Raw genomic sequence first — 19,732 nt, 5'->3', positions numbered from 1 at the left:
TGAGTGTTGAATGCCCGTCCTCGGCTGCCTGCTGCTGAGTGGCGGAGGGGAAGGAAGCTGTGGGAGTTCTTACTCAGGCATCCTTCCAAATACCTCTCCACCGGTATCCTTAATGAGCCTTAGGCTTTCCTGTGTAGCGTGTTATACTCCTGCTGTGATGCCGCTTGCTGTCGGACGCTTCACTGAGGAGTTGACCCTGATCTGGAACTGTATCAAACATGAATAGAATCGCCTCCTGCAACAATAAACAAACCAAGCGATCCAACACAAACTGCTCTGCTCAAGCAGCGCTGTTCGCCTTGGCTCTTGACCCGTACTCTGCCCATGTTGAATGTCCAATGTGCACTTTAACTCAAGGCTTCCTCTTCTTGTCTTCTCTCTCTTCTGTCACTGCAGAAATATCCGAATACGAGGACGGACGACGACGGTCGTTGTCCGTGCAGGAAGGCAGCTCTGTTCTTATAGAGTGTCCTCTGCCGCACAGCGTCCCTCCGGCCCTTCCCAGACTACGGGTACGAGGGGAGCGGATAGAAGTGTCAACAGGTTGGTTTCGCTCTGTTTTTAAGTCATTCCTGGTTGCGTTTAGAAACGTTGAGAACCACAGAGCAGGATTAATCTTAAGCAGCCATGTGATGTTTTAGGATTTATCACAGGTTTCGTTTTAGCAGAATTTAGAAATATGGACGTTGTTTTGAACTATACATCATATTATAGAATTTTCAATGTACTTTACTATTCGTACCACTTTTCAAATCATATGTACCCTTCACTGGCACATGATCAAGTGCACACTGACTTTTTATTTGTAGATGTTGCAGAATATTGTGTTCACTTACGCTGTTCTCCCCTTCTCCTTTTAGATGACTATTTAGTGCTTCCGTCTGGAAACCTCCAGATTATCTCCGTTTCAGACCAGCACCAGGGCATGTATAAATGTGGTGCATTCAACCCTGTTACTCGGGAAACTGTCATGCAGTCCCATGGCACCAAGCTGTCAGTAAAACGTAAGCCTGACAACATTTCGTCTACCATTCAGAAGTTGTCCCGACACACAGCTGCGTGTTCCCTTATGGTCGGCTAATGTGGTTCATTTGTTTGTTTTAGATTCGGACTCCTCCCCCTCAGTGAGGATAGTTTACCCCACTGCCCCGAAAACGGTTTCAGTGCAGCAGTCACAGCCACTGACGTTGGAGTGCATCGTGTCCGGTAGCCCCCCGCCGGCAGCCAAATGGTTTAAGAACGGTGAGGAGGTCACACCGGGGCCTTCTCCCCAAACGCGGCACAACAACCTGGCCTTTGTGGCGGTGACGAGGAGCGATGCAGGGAGTTACGCCTGTGCTGCCGAGGCGGAGCACGGGACCATGACCAGCGCTAACTATACTGTTAATGTTCTCGGTAAGGAAAACACAAGAATGTGTTGGGGGAGGGAGGGTTGTTTTCAGCACACATTGGTGAAGTCTTCCTCTCCTCCGCAGAACCCCTGTCCGTCGCGCAGGGCCTGGCCGACCAGTTTGTCTCTCGTGGCTCCACCACTCGATTTAGCTGCGTGGCAACAGGAAACCCTTCCGCAAACATCACCTGGCTGTTCAACGCCAACCCCATCACCCCATCGCGCCACTTCCAGATCTCTGGATCCTCACTCGTTATTTCAGATGTGACGCCACAGGACGAGGGCTTGTTTCAGTGTCTGTTGGACAACGGGATCGGCTCTGCTCAGTCAGGTGGAATCCTGACGACTCAATCATGTATGTATCAACCATTTTAAACTAATGCTTCTTGGCTTTAGTTTGGAGCTGTCTCGACTCGGGTTTATTAATGACGAACACATCTTTTTCCCTGCAGAGTGACAGTGATTTCAAAACAAAATGTTAAAGATGTGCCAGTTTTTAGGGGAAGTTATTTTCTTTTAATTAATCGGTCAAAAATGTGTTATTTTTATTAACCAATTAATCAGTTTGTCTTTAAAATGTCAAAGCCAAAGGGGATATATTGTAATAATCTGTTTCATCTGACAGGAACCCAAATGTATGCAAATTACAATCATTACAAATGCAGAAATCCAGGGCCTCACATTCATTTTTCAGCAACTTAAGATTGTTTGGCTTTTTTGTTTGATAAACTGCATTATTCATGATTAAATAAAACTAATTCAACGTAACCCTCCCAACCTTACCCTAAACCGAATTCAGTTCCTCATTGCCCCTGTCAAGAACCGGCAATTAATTGCATAGTTGTTTGCAAAGGGTTAAGGCATTGCACAAAGCGGGATCTCTGTGTGCCTGCACATACAGTATCTGCAGCGGGCCCGCACTTTTTTAGTGTAAGTGTTAGTGTGAGTGTGCGTGTGTGTTTCTGAGGGCCGGTAGAAGAGGCTTAGCCAAGGCCGCCCTCCTCCCGAGCCTTGAACTGAGCTTGAGCGTGAGAGTGAGCTTTGTGCACGCCGCCGGGGATAAGCCCCCGGACACTGGAATGTAAGGAGTAGCCGTGGAGGGTTATGACGAGGACCAGACCACCCAGCTGTCAACATCATACACAACTGCCTTTTATTTATTAACACATCACAACACCCCCCCTCCCCCTCCACCACACTCCCTCAAGTCTCCCTTCTTCTCCCTCCTCAGCCACTCACTCTATGCCAGGGCCCCACTGTGGATCGTGTGGATTGACCGCAAAACATGTGATCCCATCCAGAGTACATGAAGAAAAATGAGATTTAATATATTTGGCTGCAGATATATATACAAAATATGAAAACTGATAAGCCCCATACGGCCAGCAGTGGCACATTCTTACCTCCTCTGAGGTCAGCTTGCGTTCTGTTGCCTTTTAGGTAGCAGGCGCCGGTGCTTATCTAATCCCCTCTGAATTCAAACTAAACAATATCATTGCTGTGAGTAGCATGTTATCAATAGTATCTCATCACAGATAGCAATCCTATATATGTTTGGTTTTCCGTTTGGTGTCGGTATTTCCATCACCATGACGACTCCCCTCTTTCATCAGTTTAGTGGGGTGCACCACAGGGAAGGTGTGGCGTCCTTGTTCTTTCATGCGATTGGTTGTTTCCTACAGATGACTATTTTTTTTTTTTTAGCCCTTCATTGATACAAAATATTTTCTAAACCAAATGATAAACCATGAATCGTCTATGAAAATAACCATTAGTTGCAGCCACATTCACACCTACATCCTCCTCACCGTATCAAGAAAGAAGACAAAAATTCCATTCACCCGTCCTCCATCCAACCGAACCCCACTTTCTGACAGGTGTTCATCTCTAATGGACTTACTTTTTCTGGGAAAGACCTGGCAGGCGTTTCTCTCTCTCCAGGTGCAGCAGCACTCACTCAAGCTGTCATTCGACCCTTGAGGACGGTGAGGATGCTGTGGCCTTAATTGCCTCCTCCTGTATCAGTTGTTGCAAAAGGAGCCCGGGCTGTGGCTAAGCTGTGAGTCAGAGCTGTGGCAAGAGCGTTGGGGGGGGGGAGAGACGAGCAGGAGAGTGGGTTGGACTGGCTGTAGTGTTGGGGTCTGATTCTCTCTGGTATTTTAATGGTTAGCGTGTGGAATGTGTGGCAGCTGGCCACAGTCCCAGGATCAGGTCTACTGTTACCAGCTCCGAGCCTGTTGGTTTTACAAAGAGAAGCGGCAGTGCCTCACACAAAACAACAGCCTTGCTGCTTTAACCTCTTTTCTCACTTGTTAAGGCTTTAATATTCAATTGTAGTACTCTTTGACCTCAGTGGTGGGGCTCATATTGGAGCGGCCCCCTGTTCTCGTTGGTTGTGGTCAGTGCCCACCGAATGTCTGTGAAATTCCACCTTGGCTCTGCCAGACCGACGTCAGCCCACATGAGGCTCCCTGCTTGCATGATTTGCCCAGGTGGACCGTTCTGGCTCTGGCAAAGATTTAATGAAAAAAAACAAAAACAAAGCATGATTGTGTAGTGCTGCAGAGGTTCCAGGTTGTTCGTGTTTTTTATGTAGATGGAAAGGCCTGTTCCAAATGCAGAACTTTCCAGCACTGGTTGTCCTCTGTGGATATGTCAGGCCACCTGCGTTAGTCCCTGACTGAGTAACTTTGTTGCCATGTTTCAGCTTTTATTACATGGTGCTTTCTCAAGTGAAGGTAAATATATATTGTGGCACCATTAATTTCTTTTTAGAGCTGAAAAAATCTACAAGAAATCAGAATATTTATATATTTAATATTAATATTATATATATATATTTTTTTTTTTCAAATATATTTTCTTGTAGTTCTTGTTGTTAATGCAACACATTGTGACAGATTGAGATTTGATGTTGTTTGATTGCAATATAACATCTGATTGTATTTTTTATTTTCATTTATTGTTGAACATCTTCCTTTTCAAGGAGGAATAAACCAGCAATTTTGTCACTCTTGTTAAGTGTATCTGACCAAACATAAATGAATATTTTGCTAATCCTTGATTTCTCTCCCTGACAGATTCCCAGCTAGGCTCCACTGCCCCTATGCTGCTGGAGGCTTCACCGTCGCTCCATCCCATGCAGAGCGACGAGGGCCACGAGCGCTTCCTCCCCGAAGACGAAGGCGATGCCATCAACCTGCCCGCCGACAGGAGTAGTGGCCGTCCTACTCCAGAGGCGCCGATCATCACCAGTCCGCCTCAGACTCACAAGCCTGATGTGTACGACCTGGAGTGGAGGGCGGGGCGGGATGGAGGGAGTCAGATCAACGCCTATTTTGTCAAATACCGTAAGGTGAGCGGAAAAGTACACACTGCCATGTTTCACCTTTTTATTGCTATTGTCTTAAAAAAACGGCCGACCACAGAAATGATACCCTTTCCCTGGAGTGTTTCGCCTAAATGAACTGAAAAGGGTTGAATTCTTTTTTATTTTTAATAATGAGAGTAGGGCGAGGACCGTAACTGTCTGGAAGGTTGGTTATTTCCTGTTTCAAATCTTTGCTTCAGTGAAAAGCTCACTCCTGACTATAAAATGCAGCATACGGTTTAAGAGTGTTGGCACGAAGGCTGTGTTGGAGTTCTGCTGGAGTAGGAAACTGTGACAGAATTCTCCCAGGGTTTGCTTCTGAAGCTGTTCCCTGTTATTTAGGCCCCGAAACACAGCTTGTGGATTGTACCCTTGCAGTTGAGTTAGTTTTTCCCTCCGTGATCGTTTGTCATGTGTTTTGTATTTGTCTGTTCACGTGTGGCCGTCTGTCCGTATCTGCGCGTGCGTCAGGTCGATGAAATGGGAACCGTGGTGGGGAACTGGCACACGGTCCGCGTCCCCGGCAGCGAGAAGACCCTGCGCCTGTCAGAGCTCGAGGCCTCCAGTCTCTACGAGGTGCTGATGGTCGCTCGAAGTTCAGCAGGCGAGGGCCAGCCGGCCATGCTCACCTTTCGCACCGGCAAGGGTCAGTCTAACCGCCGGCTCTCAACACACAAACACTGTTTGAAGCAATTGTTGATGGCAATGTCACTTCGATGCCTGTGTGCGTCAGGCTGTTGTGCGTTTCTTGTGGTTTCCGTGGATACAACCGACCACTGGAAGACCCCCTTTCACCACTTTTCCAACACAGCTACGGTGGAAAGAGGAACGTTTTCAGCTGCCAAAAGCATCAACAGTAAATGTCAGGTTTTGGTGTCATCTCGTCTGAGTAAAGGAGCATCTGGTTGTGTCTGACCTCCAGATTTTGCACAGATATGAAACTGATATTCAGGCTGAAATTGACTGGAGGCAAATGTGTTTTATTCTTGAGAAACAGCACTTTCATTAGAACCAAAACAATATGCAGAGCACATTGCCTGTTTGAGAATACACTTGAGCTTTTGGGGTGATTTTTTTTTTTACCTTCAGGGAAAACCTATATAATCTCTGAAGAGAAAGCACAATAAAGTATTTTTAACAAAGCCAACATTTGGCTCAAGCACTTGGCAAAATGAAAATGGTTTATGGTTTCTGTAGACTGGAAAGGTTAATAACTGAAATAGAAGCATACACAACCGATTGTGAATGCCCCAAAATATACAAATATGAACTACCTCACCACTGAATGACTAATTAATTCAAATGTATTATTTTACAACATATATCTGATTTCTTTAAATTACTACTCTTATCACCTCGTCCAACCTCATCCAATCATAATCCTCAGTACAATCGTAATGATCAGTGTTATAATGAATGACTTGAAGAGAGTTTGTTGTGTTTTTGATACAAATAGAAACAAGAACAACCTCAAATGTTCCTAAAATAATGACACTATACCACAGCACAGTTGACTAAATGTCACTGGTCACAAATATGTAAACTACTGCCAGAAACCACAGATATGATTGCATCCCGAGTGTGGTTCCTTTAAAAAACGGACCAAAACAAATACCAACCAGTCCAAAACAAGACACTTGTGTTCAGATCCAGAACTCACCAGAACAATGCAATGTCTCTAAAAATGTAATATGGTAATTCACTTTGGTCTAAATGGCATTTATTCATTTAACTGTATTTTTGTGCAACAGTGAATGTGAATCCCAAATCAAAATGATCCATTTAAAAGGAACCAAATGTATAGAAATGAAAACCTAAAATATATACAAATATCAAGTGCCCAACAGCAATCGATTGGACATGATCTTGGTATCGTCAATGATAGCTAGAGAAAAATACAAACTACAAACCTATTGTTCTGTCATCTTTAAAATGAATTAATTGCAATCAGTACAATGATGAAAAGCGTTAAACCAGGTAGGCATTCGTTTCACACGCTGAATCAAAGCCACAGCACGGCTAAGTGTAACGGCAGCGCTGTCGAGTGGAAACCTGAAACCCACCCTTATGAAAACCCCAACAGCTCCGGAAACCAGGAGGAAAGTTTAAATTTCAGAGCCGACATCCGGAGCGGCTCCGGGTGCTTTTGGTGGAACTGATAGCCCTGAAGGCTTGTCGGGCCTTGTTTTTCTTACCCGCTTTGTTTCCCCTCCTTTCTCAGAGAAAAGCGCCCCCTCCAACAAGAATCCCTCCAAGCCTCCTGTCATCTCCATGCCCCCTAAAGCTCCAGAGGACAAAACCACCAACACACACTTTGGTGTCGTCATACACGACAGAGGTATGTCTGCAAAGTCCTGTTTCGGCGCTGCAGCTGACCTGTAGGTTATTGTGGAGGTTATGACCACATTGAATTGATCTCAGAGATGTTCAGATGGGGTCTGCTTTGTTTCTTTGTGCATGGGAGTACAAACAGTGACACGATAGTTGACACCCTGTAACGCTCTCTGGATGAAATATGCTGTAAGCACAGAGATGTGAGATTACACACAACCTTTAGGTCAGATTTTTGTTTGCGCATGCTAACTGACGCTACAAGCAGGCCTTCTTTACTGAAACTCACATTGGTCTTTCACTAACCCTTCTTTCTCGTTCTCTCTCTATCGCTCTCTCTTTCTTGTGCTCTCTAACTTTGTGGCTAAGAGCCCAGGCAGTAAGTACACATTCCTCCACGTGGCGCCTTTTTTTTATTTTTTCCTTTCTCTGTAACTTGTTCCATCTTCACATGATTTTGCATGATGCTTTCCAGTTTTCTGTATTTTTAATTGGATTCGCAGAGGTTTGCACAACTCAAAGGGTTCTTGTTTTGTTTTTCTCCCAGTGCTCGAGGCCCCTGACCGGCCCACCATCTCCATGGCGACCGAAAGTTCGGTGTATGTCACCTGGGTCCCGAGAGCCAATGGCGGGTCTCCAATCACAGCTTTCCGCGTAGAGTACAGACGCGGCCGCAGTGCAGAGTGGGTGGTGGCTGCGGATAACATCTCACCTCTCAAGTTGTCTGTGGAAGTTCGCAATCTGGAGCCTGGTGAGCCTTTCGCGACTTTCCAAAAGTTTCTCTACAGCCCGGTGAAGCATGATTCATCTGCCCAGATAAGGGTTTTATTTATGAAATATCATGTGCTGTTATGTGCAGGGCCAAACACTAACCTTTGACGTAATCTTTGTCAAGCTGGTACTGCCCATAAAAGGAGTCTCTTACATTTTAAGTCTTTAAGATGCTGTGCAGGTAGTCGTCGTCTGGTCCCAGTTCTGACTGTCCACTGAAATATCACTAATGCTGAAAATATAAAAGTATTTATTGCGGGATATGCTTGCTGCCTTTTCTGTTGGAAAAAATAGCAAAAGTCTCAAAATGGTTTGCAATAGCAACATGGAAACTGTCACACTGTTGACTCCCGTGCGTAACTAGCTTGCTTGTTTGGTGAGCCTCTAAACTTGTTAAAAAGTGTTAAATAAAATAAATCAACAAGGAAAGCAGTTCTGGGTATCACCATGGGCTGGATATCATTTATTGTTAAATGCCCCATTATAAAAAGCCGTCGCTCCACACCACTGCACTGTGACAATGCCCCTATCATTGTTTCTCTCTTGCAGGTTCCTCCTACAAGTTTCGCGTGGCAGCCATAAATACGTACGGCGAGAGTCCTCACAGCATTCCCTCGAAGCCGTACCAGGTGCCACAAGCCAGTCCGCGTATCGCAGACCGCCCGGTGGTCGGCCCTCACATCTCATCCACGGACGCCATCAGCGACACGCAGATCATGCTGCGCTGGACCGTGAGTACACCGCTGACATTCAACTTCCAGAAGACTCGTGGAAGAAGTTGTAGTTCTAGATTCTGCATCGTTGTGCTCGGCAAGTTAATTGCTGATATCTGGTAAATAAAAATGCTAAAATGGAGTGAGATGGGACAAGAAAAACCAGCACACAGATTTCAAAACCTTTTTGAATGAGATAACATTTTCAAACTTAATTTAGCTTTGACTAACTAGTTAGTGCAGCGTCTTTTCCAGCCGGCACGCCTGGGTTTGAGCTGCTGGTGGTTGTCAATCAGACGTTTAATTCAGCGGCTGTACTGATTAAAGCTCTGCTCCAACAATAATTAAGAGGCCCTTGAGTTTTGGCCCCCAGACAGTCTCATAAAGTGCAATCGCAATCTTGCATTCCTGTACATCTGCTGATAACAATCCCCGCCATTAGTTGCCGGAAAATGTCCTCTCTTTGTACAATAATTGCCCACCAGATTGCTGTTGTTCAGCACAATCTTTTTTTCCACCCCTATCCAGTATAGCCCTTTGACGAACAACAACACTCCAATCCAAGGGTTCTACATCTATTACCGGCCCACGGACAGCGACAATGACAGCGACTACAAGAGGGACATAGTCGAAGGTGAGTGGAAATGCACATTGCAATGTTTCCACGTCTTCGTTTCGGCTGCAGGTTTGAAAGTGTGGCTGGTTTAGATTGTTTGTCGACGTCCCTGTCCGGTCCCGAATGTTGAGTTCACGCTCTTCAGATAAAATGGGAGTTGAGAAGGTAATGGATACCTCACTGTCAAGAGGGGGGTGTAGTGAGGAGGGGGCATTTCTGCTGTTTGATTTATAGAGAGTGCTGTCTGTGCAGGGCTCTCTTAAGGCTGTTTTTAATAAATGGTTGCCAGAGCTGAAATACGATCCCAGACGGGGAAGAGGGGCTCAGGTTGCTGGTAGAATGCAAACAGTGGAGCCTGCTACAGAAAGGGAAGGAGGGACATCCGCTCCGTCCTCCCAACTCTCTTGTCATGTGTTCCTAATTTGTAGTTTTCCGCAACGTTCCCACTATGAGGACTTGTGGCAGTTTGGTTATGGCCAAAATAAGTAAATACATACCAGTTAAAAAAGGTCACAAACCAGGTCACATATTACTGGTCCATTGGATCATAAAATGTGGGTTGGCATGTATCACGGGGCAGAGTAGAATTGGCTCACTAATCACTATTTATATATATATATATATCTTCTGTATTGAGTGTTATTTACAGCACAAACGTAGATTTAGCTTCAGCATCTGCTTCCTTTATTGTTCCCACTAGCGCAGTGATTTATTATACTTCATATCAAACCAAACACACAACAGCAAAACCAAATTTCTGCCTCATTTGTTTTGAAATGTAGCATTTCCATGTTGGAGATTAGCGTCTCATCTGTGATTCCATAGCACATAGTAGTCAGAGAGACAGGGAGATAGAGATAGGGGGGAATACTGGAGGCAAGCCAGGACAAACATGGCACTGCCATATATGGACCTCACCTATAAATTAACAGTCTGGGCACTGACGGCACAGAGGCAAAGACAGGGGGCTGAATGACACAGTGAGCCTGAGGTGTGAGACACAAAGAGAAGGAGGAAATTACTGTTATGGAGTTGTGTTGATATTTTCTTCCATCTCTCTCTTCTGCCCTCGCAGGTGTAAAACACTGGCACATGATTGGACATCTCCAACCAGAGACCTCCTACGATATCAAGATGCAGTGCTTTAATGATGGGGGAGAGAGCGAATACAGCAACGTCATGATCTGTGAGACCAAAGGTAAGATGCACAAGAAAAGACTCGTGCATCAACCAAACCTCCACTTCAACAGACGTCCGGGCATGTTTCTGCGAAGGCTATAACTTTAATGATGGGTACAATGGGCATAATTACACAATATAAATGTACGGAGTTTTACGAGAGCAACAACGCTGGTTTGCATTCTGCAGTTCAGTACTGTTATTTTGTTCCTCATGTTCCGTCCTCCCTCTCTGCTGCAGCACGTCAGTCCCCAGGGTCTCCCAGCCAGCACCCCGTCACCCCGCCTTACCCCCACCAGCCGGAGGCCCCCAGCCCACCCGGGGGACTCCTGTACCTGATTGTGGGCTGCATTTTGGGAGTGATGGTACTCATCCTGCTGGCTTTCATTGCCATGTGTCTTTATAGGAATCGTCAGCAGAACAACATGCACAGTGAGTGTACAGGCAGAGCTGGCATAAAAGAAGCCTAGTTACAGCTTACAGTGTTTTTAGTGTTTTCTAAAACTTTACATTAAATAGTGGGTCTTTTGTCTGCTGCATTTTTTTGTTAGCTAAAATTGGTTAGCTACATACATATTTACAAAGAGTTAACTTCTTCACAATATATTTATAATGCATATATCTATATATAGATCTCACATTGCTTGCAAAAGTGTTTTTGCCATTATTGAATGGAATCTTCACCTTATCGCTTTAGTCTGTAAATAGTTTGGGATTCGTAGTTTTATAGATTTTGGGAAAAGCCTAGATTGAATCACAGGTTCTAACTCTGAGTGACAATGCGTTAGAATTCAACATAATGACTTTTTATTTGAAAATAATAACTAAGCAATACTTAAATCATTCTTTAAGATAGATATTAGATTAATATTATTTCCATTATGACTAAGCTCTCTAACCTGTTTTTTAACTGGCAGGATTGTCCCCATATCTCTCACTGTACAGAATTAGTGGACTATTATTGTCTTAACAAAGAACATAGATGAAGGATATCTGACAAGATCCAATAAAAAGACTAAGAAGACCCAAACTGCAGTACTTTGCGATGACAAGGCTGAAATCTGACAAAGTTAAAAGTGGCTCCTCAAATGCAAAAAAGAATTAATTTTATCATCCATTCAAAAGATTAAAGTGTGTGTGCAAATATTCAAGAAAAGTAAACAAATCTTTTACAGGACCATTGTCTTTCCATTTTGCGTGTGTGTCTCTAAGTGACAATTGCTGATTATTATATAATTACAATTATCTTGTGGTTAATTATTTGTGTCATGCTGGTCTCTGGCCATAGCCTAACCCTTCCGCTTCTCCATCACCTCCACTCTCCCCCTGTTCCCCCCCCCCCCCCATAGAGTATGACCCTCCAGGCTACCTTTACCAGCCCGCAGAGATGAATGGCCATGTCCTCGAGTACACCACTCTGTCCGGCACCAGTCGCATCAATGGGGGCGTCCACGGTGGCTATGGGCTAAGCGGCCCCATGTTACCCCAAGGGTGCCACCACCTCCACCACAAACTCCCCAACGGCTTGGCGATGCTCAACGGCTCCGGCAGCCTGTTCTCACCGGGCCTCCCACACAACCACGATGGCACCCTTCCCCGCGACTGCGAGCACTCGCATCCCCACCACCACCACCACAACGTGAGTGCTGCAGACCTGGAGACTGGATGCCTCGTTCGTATGCATGATATTCCAGCTATGAAACAGCAACAGATGCAGTATGGTCCGGCTAAATGTGGCGTTTGTTCTCATTGTCAGGGCGGAGGCATGTACACGGCTCTTTCCCAAACAGAGTCCTCTGATTGTATGAGCTGTCAGAACCTCTGCAACAACAACAGGTAACAGCATTTCATTTAGCATTGTGCAAAATGTTTAGCTCGGTGTGGACATCTGGGAATTATTTCTAGGTTTTATTTTTTTCAAGAAATCACAGAAGAAGTCAGTTATGTAATCTTGGGATCATTTGCATAGCAGTTTTTAGTTAAGCTATTCATCCTTTTTTTTTAGCTTACTTCACGGGTGCACGGTTGGTAGCTCAATAGTTTTTATTGAATATATATATATATTTTGAAACAATCAAAAAAGATGAACTTGATATTACAAAATCCCTTTTCATAACATTTTTAAATGAGTAAGAGTGCTATCACAAACTCATACACACGCGCGCACACACACACACACGTGCACAAACACACATTTCCCCTCCTGCGAGTCCTGTTTATGTACTCATGGGTCTCCAGCATCACAGTTTACCCTGTGTGCACCCAGCCAGCAGACCTAATGAGCCCCGTGTTTATTTACCTCCGTCTGCTGGGAAAAGAGGGGGCGTGGTCACAATCCAATCATGTGCCGATAGAGGGAAGCTAAGTTCAGTGAAACATGGTGAAACTGGCTGCTTGCAACTCTCTCGGTTTCACAGACTTCACAGAGGAAGAAAAACCACAACGTGTTCCAGTTATTTAGAGGCAGTGAGACTGGACCTTCTAAAGATCCAGTTGGACTGTTGAAAACACTTGTGCGCCAATGCTCCCGTTGTGTTAAGCGCTGTCATCGTTTTGTACACTGTTTAGGGCAGTGGGGGAGAGAGGGAACGAGAGGGGGAGGTAGCGAGAGTCGCAGCAAAATGGTTTGAAGAACTTCCTGTTACATGTGGAAGTACCTTCTTGCACTTCTCCCAACTTCAATTTTTATATTTTGAGTAAAATATGTTTATAAAATTTGAATAGTAATAGTAGCTAGTGACGATGGGGAGGGGGGGGGGGGGTCATTGCATTGCCCCATATCCTCAAAGGGGGCCCTGTCAGAAAAAGGTTTAGGGTATTTAGGCACAGTTTGCTGTGTCTTGTGGAAAATTCACAGACAACTGCAGAAAGGAAGAAGCAGGTGTGTGTGAAGCGAAAGCAGCGTTGAGTTGACAGTGGCTGAGCATCGATGCAGGGGCACCTTTTTATAAACACGTGTCTCACCTTTCTTTCCATCTCTCTCTGTCTCTGAGCAGATGTTACAACAAGACCAACGGCACTTTCTCCAGCGGCACTCTGCCCGTAATGCATCGCGTGGCGCCCTGCCAGCAGGATGGTCTGGAGATGGTGCCTCTGGGCCAGGTTTCCTCGCAGTGCCACGGCCTCGACGGCCACGTGCACTCTGGTGACCAGGGAGCAGACGCGGGGTGCCCGGCGGACGAGCACAGCGAGTCCTCGACCTCGCAGCGTTCCTGCTGTCTGGTGGGCAACAATGAAAACTGTACAGCAGACAATACTGGTGAGACACATTTTGTTCCAAATGCCAACACAGTATTCTGGTCTGTTTCTTTCTTTTCTCTCCTTCCGTTTGCTCACTACTGACAAACAGAACTGCAACTTATTACCTCCTCTTTTGCTCTATTATTTCAGGCCTGTTTTGAATAATCTGTTAATAAAAAGGCCAATATATTGCATTGTTATGAAATAATAAATATATATCAATTTTGCAATTATTTTCTTATTGTTAGTAGTGATACTATTTAGTAGCATTAAGGTATATATATAATATGGTCATCAAAAATTATTGTAATACTTGCCAGAGTACCTTTTTTGTGTTTGGATGGTAAAAGTTTCTCTTAACGGTGGCCTGTGGCCACTAGAGTATTTCCTTATAAACATAACACAAAATAAGAAAATTATGATCAGATTGACTGATGGCCTTTATAGCGACCTGAATGAATCCTAATCTTCATCATCAAACCCATAACCTAATACGTTCATTTGGTGTCTTGCAGAGTCAGATGACAAGTTTATAACCATTCTTGTGTCATTCTGGTAAATAAAATGCTGTCTGGTTGAAGCCCTGTTTGACTCCTTGAAGACCCTTATTAGCGCCATAAAAATATTTGGCACATACCGTTGAAAAATCTGAAAAATTTGTATCTATATTTGATAAAATGTCTTTATATTTGAAGGCTTGAACCTTTGGAAAATGCCAGACTAAATGTCTTCTCCGCTACCAGCCTCTGTGCTAAGCCAAGCTAATCTGCTCCAGGCTGTAGCTTAATTTATACAGTAACGTTGCTTTAAAACACATGGGATGGCTGAGCTTAACGGGTGCCTTGTGTCTGTGGAGGCTCTGTAGCAGCCGAATGCACCCAAATGATTATTATGGGTTTAAAAACCGAGGACAGGTCACATGACGATTGTAGTAAACCTAGGTTTTTTGTATTTGCTTACCCTACAGCTAAAAGTCAGTAAGACCATGATCCCTTCAGAGGTCAGCACACAGCAGATCACTTCTTCATGTTTTACTCTACTTTTTTGGTGCCATTACCAATCTTCATGTTGTTTGCAGACACAGAATGCAGCATCCCCACAAATTACAGTGTTGGCCTCACCAGAATCTGTTCTGGTCTTTTTTTAATTTGAAGTCTCACTCTCTCTCTCTCTCTCTCTCTGCAGCTGAGGAGGAGCTGGAGTGCATGGACACGGAGGGGCCTGTGTTGTGCTGGGATAGTCTTGGCCTGAAAGACTTGGACTGTGACGAAAAGCCTGGGTGGATCTCCAGCAGCAGCCTGGCAGGCGAGCTTATCCAGCCCGGCCCACAGGAGGTCTGAACGAGGCCCACACACAAACACAAACACTCTCCTGCAGCGTGGAGGGCTTAGAGAAACCACCAAGACAAGGCTGGAGCAGACACAGGGATGGAAATGTCTCAGAGGAAGAGGACCAGGCGAGTCAGAGACACTGTTACAGTGACGAGGACACTAAACGCTCTGTGGACTGAGCTACGATGAACAAAGTGTGGAAAGAGAGCGGCTAGAAGACACTGAGAGTGAAATCCAAAAAGCAAAGGAGAAGTTGCTCAAAGACAGAAACGATGTCCCACTTGGGGAAGACTCTCATACGATCAAAAACTCTTATTTATTTTTTGTAGTAGTAAAATATTATTTCATATGAATGTATCTGTTTTAAAGTAAAATGAGTTTGTCTTTTATATTATTTATGCCTTTTTGGATGAGGAATACTCTTACATTTCTTGATGTTGTTTTGTCCATCTGTGTCCACCTCAAGTGTGGAGATTAGCAATTGTCCGTGTAAAGTTTTGTAATAATATAAAGAGAAGATAAGGAAGAGTAAACAAGAGTTTTCGATGTCTTTCCCTCCCCTCCTTCATGCGCGGCGCTCAATGAATGACTGCTGCAGTGAAATTCCCGGCCTCGGTCCAAACCCATTGATATTTCTGGCAGGCCTTTGAAGTGGCTCTCTGATGGGCTGTTACACTGCAGTGACCCCTGGATGGGGTGAACACTCCCTGCACTGTTCAGATTAAGGGCTGCTGCTCTTTGCTTCAGTGAATACTTGATAGCTCGTCACTTAACGCAAAATGCACTGTTGCTTCGAGAGCACTTTTCACTTACTGCCCCCGGTCTGTTAGAGAAGTAGGGAGGTTGCATTCAAACTGAGTTGCTACGTGTGAGCAGCCTTCTTGTGCAAATAATGGCTTGTTAAAATTTCTCTGCTGCAAGTAACCGAATACTTTTGAATTTTGTGATGACGGGTAAAGTTTATCTGACCAGGTGATATTCTGGTATCTGGTAGGTGAGAAAAACAACTACAATCTCAACACAAATGGTGAAAAGGTGGCAGCAAATGCCCCGTCAATGTGGCATTTATTGTGCCACCATGTTCTCCACTTAACCCCGACTATCCTGGTTGTCATTTTATTGTATCAACAAAGAAGTTAGCCCATATAAATGAACATTGATATAAGTATAAGTCTATTTTTCCGGGTACATGTTGACAGCATTAAGTGAAATTGTATATAGAAAGACAAAAAGCCATTATGGATTCTTTTTTATTATTATTACAAACAAAATCGCAAACAGAAATCTCGCAAACTGCACATTCTCTCAAAGGAATAAAAGATCGTCTGCACGGTCTTGGTGACAAAATGCATCACACTGGCAGGTGTTTTGAAAATTGGGAAGCTTGGCCATCTGTCTCAGATTAAGTGAAATTCCATTATTTCTGGGAACTGAAGGGTGAATTGCCAGTTGGAGCTGCTAAAGGTTCTCTGGTGTTGCTCCAGTATGTGGCTGTAAATGGGCACGAGACTTATTAGGAACAGAGAGAGGCTACATTGAGTTGAGTAAGTCGTCAGAAGGACTCAAAAGATGCGCTTGTGTGACGGGTTTGAAAGTAACACATCACTCATTCACAAAAACAAGTTGTAAAAAATCCTCTCGTGTTTCAGCCTGTCTAAGCCGAGCCCGTTTTCCCACAGTGGTTTTTAAAATAATCTCCATGACGTGCTGGCTGATTGGACTTGATGGGATCGCGGCGAGCAGATGACGGGGCTGGTCCTGCTTCACTGAGGAAGACCGTGGCGCAGGCCTTCCGCGCCTGGTGCCTGTCTGCCTGTGTTTGTGCCAGAGTTGGCTGCCGTTCCTCGGGGCCCTGGCTCGCCTCGGCGCTCTCCTCCCCCCCCCCCCTGATGGTACAGGATATTCCTGGCACCCGGATTTACTCGCTTGCAGCCGAGGCGTGGCGTGACCTCTTCCGCCCGTTATTTTTAGGCTCGATAGAGAGCGGCGACGTTCGTTCACTTGACTTCACATGAGCTCTTTTGGTTCCTAAGTTTCTTGAAACCCAGTGTCTGATTACACCGTCTCTTTTAAGTTTCCATCTTTCTTTGCTGATACAAAACAGAACAAAACAATGGGAAGGAAATGAAGCTGGAGGGGAAAGAGAAATGGTCCGGGGAGGGACAGGGGATGCTGACAGATGCAGGCCGAGCTGATGAGGAGAAGATAAGGGCAGGGTTGTCTCTAAACGAGCTGCTCCTCCGTCTCCCACGTCTATCAGTCGGCACTCTGCCTCAGCCCCGGCCTGCACCCCCTACCCACGCAACTACAACCCATCATTAAGGAGCCCATGGGAACAAGAAAGCTCATTGTCTTCCCTGGAATTCTCTGCCCCTTGCTGCGGAGCCGACCTGTTAACGCCAGTCCCTCTCCCCTCCGCCCACCATTCTCCCTCTCCCCTCTCCCCTCTCCCCTCTCCAGCACGCACTGAATGAATGCAATTCCTATGAATCGTGCAGTGTGTTGTTAAGTTGCTTTATTCGGCCGGTTTCATCCTTGAGATGTCGCAAGCTGAAAGTGAAGCATGTTGCGGTTGGATGAAATCTTAACGGCATTCCAGCAGATCTCTGCAAGTGAAGAGCTCATTGTGCTCCATGAGACTCATGATCTATTTGCTATCACCGTTTCTGCTTTTTATTCGTTACTCTTTCTCCCTCGAGCTGTTGTAACTTGTACATTTGTAGGCTGCACTTGTATAATCAGGGACACACCGTCTCATCCCTATCCCAGCTGCATATATTTATCTTAACCCATTTTATTTCTCCTAACAGACTTCACAATGTGTAATCATGCCATATTGGATCAACGATGAGCCCGTTACTGACAAGTGGGTGGAATCTGTTGACCTGAGCCAACTTTCAAATGAATGGTATTTGCACTTCAAGAGAGATTCAGAGAAACACACTTTACAAAAGTGGTTATTTTATACACCGAGCACTCAAGAATATCTGTGCACAAATCGGAATAATGGTGTGGGGATTGTATATGGATTCATTATTTAAGAGAACATTTGTTTTAAGTAAGGATTCTGTCAAGGTTCATATGAGTGAAATGTCCCCCAGATTTTTTTTTTTAGGAAAGACAGTTTGCAGCCTCAAGCAACGTGCTTTGAAATGTTCAGACATGTCACTCAGCTCTGGATGTCTCATGCTCTGCTGGAAGTGACATCACACAGCGGGGAAATAACGGGCTCACTGTAATACACTTGATGAAAAACCCCACAGCGGGATGGCAACTAGAATAAAGCAGAAACGCTAATCAACAATGTATTTTCGGAAATTCTAACGAAAAGGAAAGCAGCAACTAGCGATAAAACGGGCCCTCACATCTTTGTGCACTTTGGGGTTGGTGGTGGGACGCCAGCTTATGCAGCAGAGCACGTCTGCGACCAACAACAAGGCTGTTTTTCCTGCGTGGAGTGTATCAATCTGGAAATGTTGTACTGCAAATACTTCACCAGTTTCTGTATCCACAGTGTGGTGCTAGAGGACATGCGTTATGTTGCTCTATAGCAAGTGTAAACCAAATAGTGGAGATGTTATGTACAGTAAATCAGATGCTGCTTGTCACATAATGGCAGGTGGCAGAATGCCTGAGTGAAAATTAGTTTGTGGACATCTTCAGACCTCGGATGTCCACAGATGGCAAATTTGTGAATGACTTGATGTCAGATTGACTTCCATGAGTTCTTAGTGACCCCCATATGGGCCCCATGATGCTCATGAAGTAAATGGTTCAGCGTTACTACGCCACTCTTCTGCATTCCAAATATAGTTGCTTCAGTTAAGTAAAAACGCACAACATGGCGACTGCCGTAGTCAAAGATGGGGACAGCAAAATTGCAGAACTGAAGGCTTCCAGACGGCAGACTTTGTGACAACCACAACCAGCAGCTCTATTCATTCTATGTCTATTACTTGCTAGGCTTCTGTGTATAAAAAGCACCGAAGCAACCGTAGTACACATGCAGAATGGACGGGGCACTGAAATGACTTTAATTCTTTGCTACGCTGGGCCCATCTGAAGCATCGCTAGATGCCTACAAATCAAAGTACCTGAACTAAGACGAGTAGGAACTATACAACATCATGAGTGGTGGAAGAAGTATTCCGATACTTAAATGTTACTAGCAGCACAGTTACCAATACGCCATACTTCAAAAATACTCCACTTCAAGTGAATACTTCTTACTGAAGTGGAAGTGTTATCAGTGAACAATTCTAAATTGTGTACTGAAGCGTTCTACATTTAAATGGTGTGTATGGTGTCTGTACATATTTTAGCTAATATTAGAGAGAATTTAAGTCCGGCCTTGATGGGACACAAACATATGATTATAAAATATACTGTGTCCTCGTATTACACAAAACCTTTGGGTCAAATGTTCTCACTCAAACGAGCCAGATGAAGCTGACAAAGATTGCCGGTGAAGATAGAAAAGGACAAAGTGCGGCTACGCCCGGTTTTCAAAATAAGATGTTAACAAGATACGTTAACAACAAACATAAATGGATTATATACTGGAAGAAGCACAAATATGTGTCTTTTGAATTAACAACAAAAATCCACCAAAAATGAGAAGCAATGGTCTTCATTTTTTGGACTGCAGACTTGAAGGCCTTCAATAATATTTGTTCCCATTGGCCTGTTTAAATAAAAGTGATCTATGGCCTTGCCAATCCCTCTGAGATATAAATATTCAAATCCAGCCTTCAATGAATGCAGCAGTTGAGACCGTTTATGTGAATGACA

At 44.6% G+C, this 19,732-nt stretch overlaps 1 protein-coding gene across 1 annotated transcript in view; it reads left to right on the top strand.

Annotated features, from left to right (window-relative positions):
• Nucleotides 1-16,096, top strand: part of cdon (cell adhesion associated, oncogene regulated) — a 30,340-nt gene extending 14,244 nt beyond the window's left edge. Inside the window, exons 4-19 of the mRNA XM_037472162.2 lie at nucleotides 397-543; nucleotides 861-1,004; nucleotides 1,105-1,395; nucleotides 1,476-1,745; nucleotides 4,471-4,745; nucleotides 5,232-5,406; nucleotides 6,982-7,098; nucleotides 7,639-7,842; nucleotides 8,412-8,593; nucleotides 9,104-9,209; nucleotides 10,267-10,389; nucleotides 10,611-10,802; nucleotides 11,720-12,009; nucleotides 12,127-12,206; nucleotides 13,367-13,629; nucleotides 14,796-16,096. Coding sequence (XP_037328059.2) covers nucleotides 397-543; nucleotides 861-1,004; nucleotides 1,105-1,395; nucleotides 1,476-1,745; nucleotides 4,471-4,745; nucleotides 5,232-5,406; nucleotides 6,982-7,098; nucleotides 7,639-7,842; nucleotides 8,412-8,593; nucleotides 9,104-9,209; nucleotides 10,267-10,389; nucleotides 10,611-10,802; nucleotides 11,720-12,009; nucleotides 12,127-12,206; nucleotides 13,367-13,629; nucleotides 14,796-14,950 — 3,014 coding nt within the window. The 3' untranslated portion in view covers nucleotides 14,951-16,096. The remainder of the gene's footprint in view (nucleotides 1-396; nucleotides 544-860; nucleotides 1,005-1,104; nucleotides 1,396-1,475; nucleotides 1,746-4,470; nucleotides 4,746-5,231; nucleotides 5,407-6,981; nucleotides 7,099-7,638; nucleotides 7,843-8,411; nucleotides 8,594-9,103; nucleotides 9,210-10,266; nucleotides 10,390-10,610; nucleotides 10,803-11,719; nucleotides 12,010-12,126; nucleotides 12,207-13,366; nucleotides 13,630-14,795) is intronic.
• The last annotated feature ends 3,636 nt before the right edge of the window (nucleotides 16,097-19,732 follow it).

The sequence above is a fragment of the Pungitius pungitius genome, chromosome 3 (genome assembly GCF_949316345.1).
Source record: "Pungitius pungitius chromosome 3, fPunPun2.1, whole genome shotgun sequence".
Classification (NCBI taxonomy): domain Eukaryota; kingdom Metazoa; phylum Chordata; class Actinopteri; order Perciformes; family Gasterosteidae; genus Pungitius; species Pungitius pungitius.
This window is presented reverse-complemented; position numbering and strand designations above follow the sequence as displayed.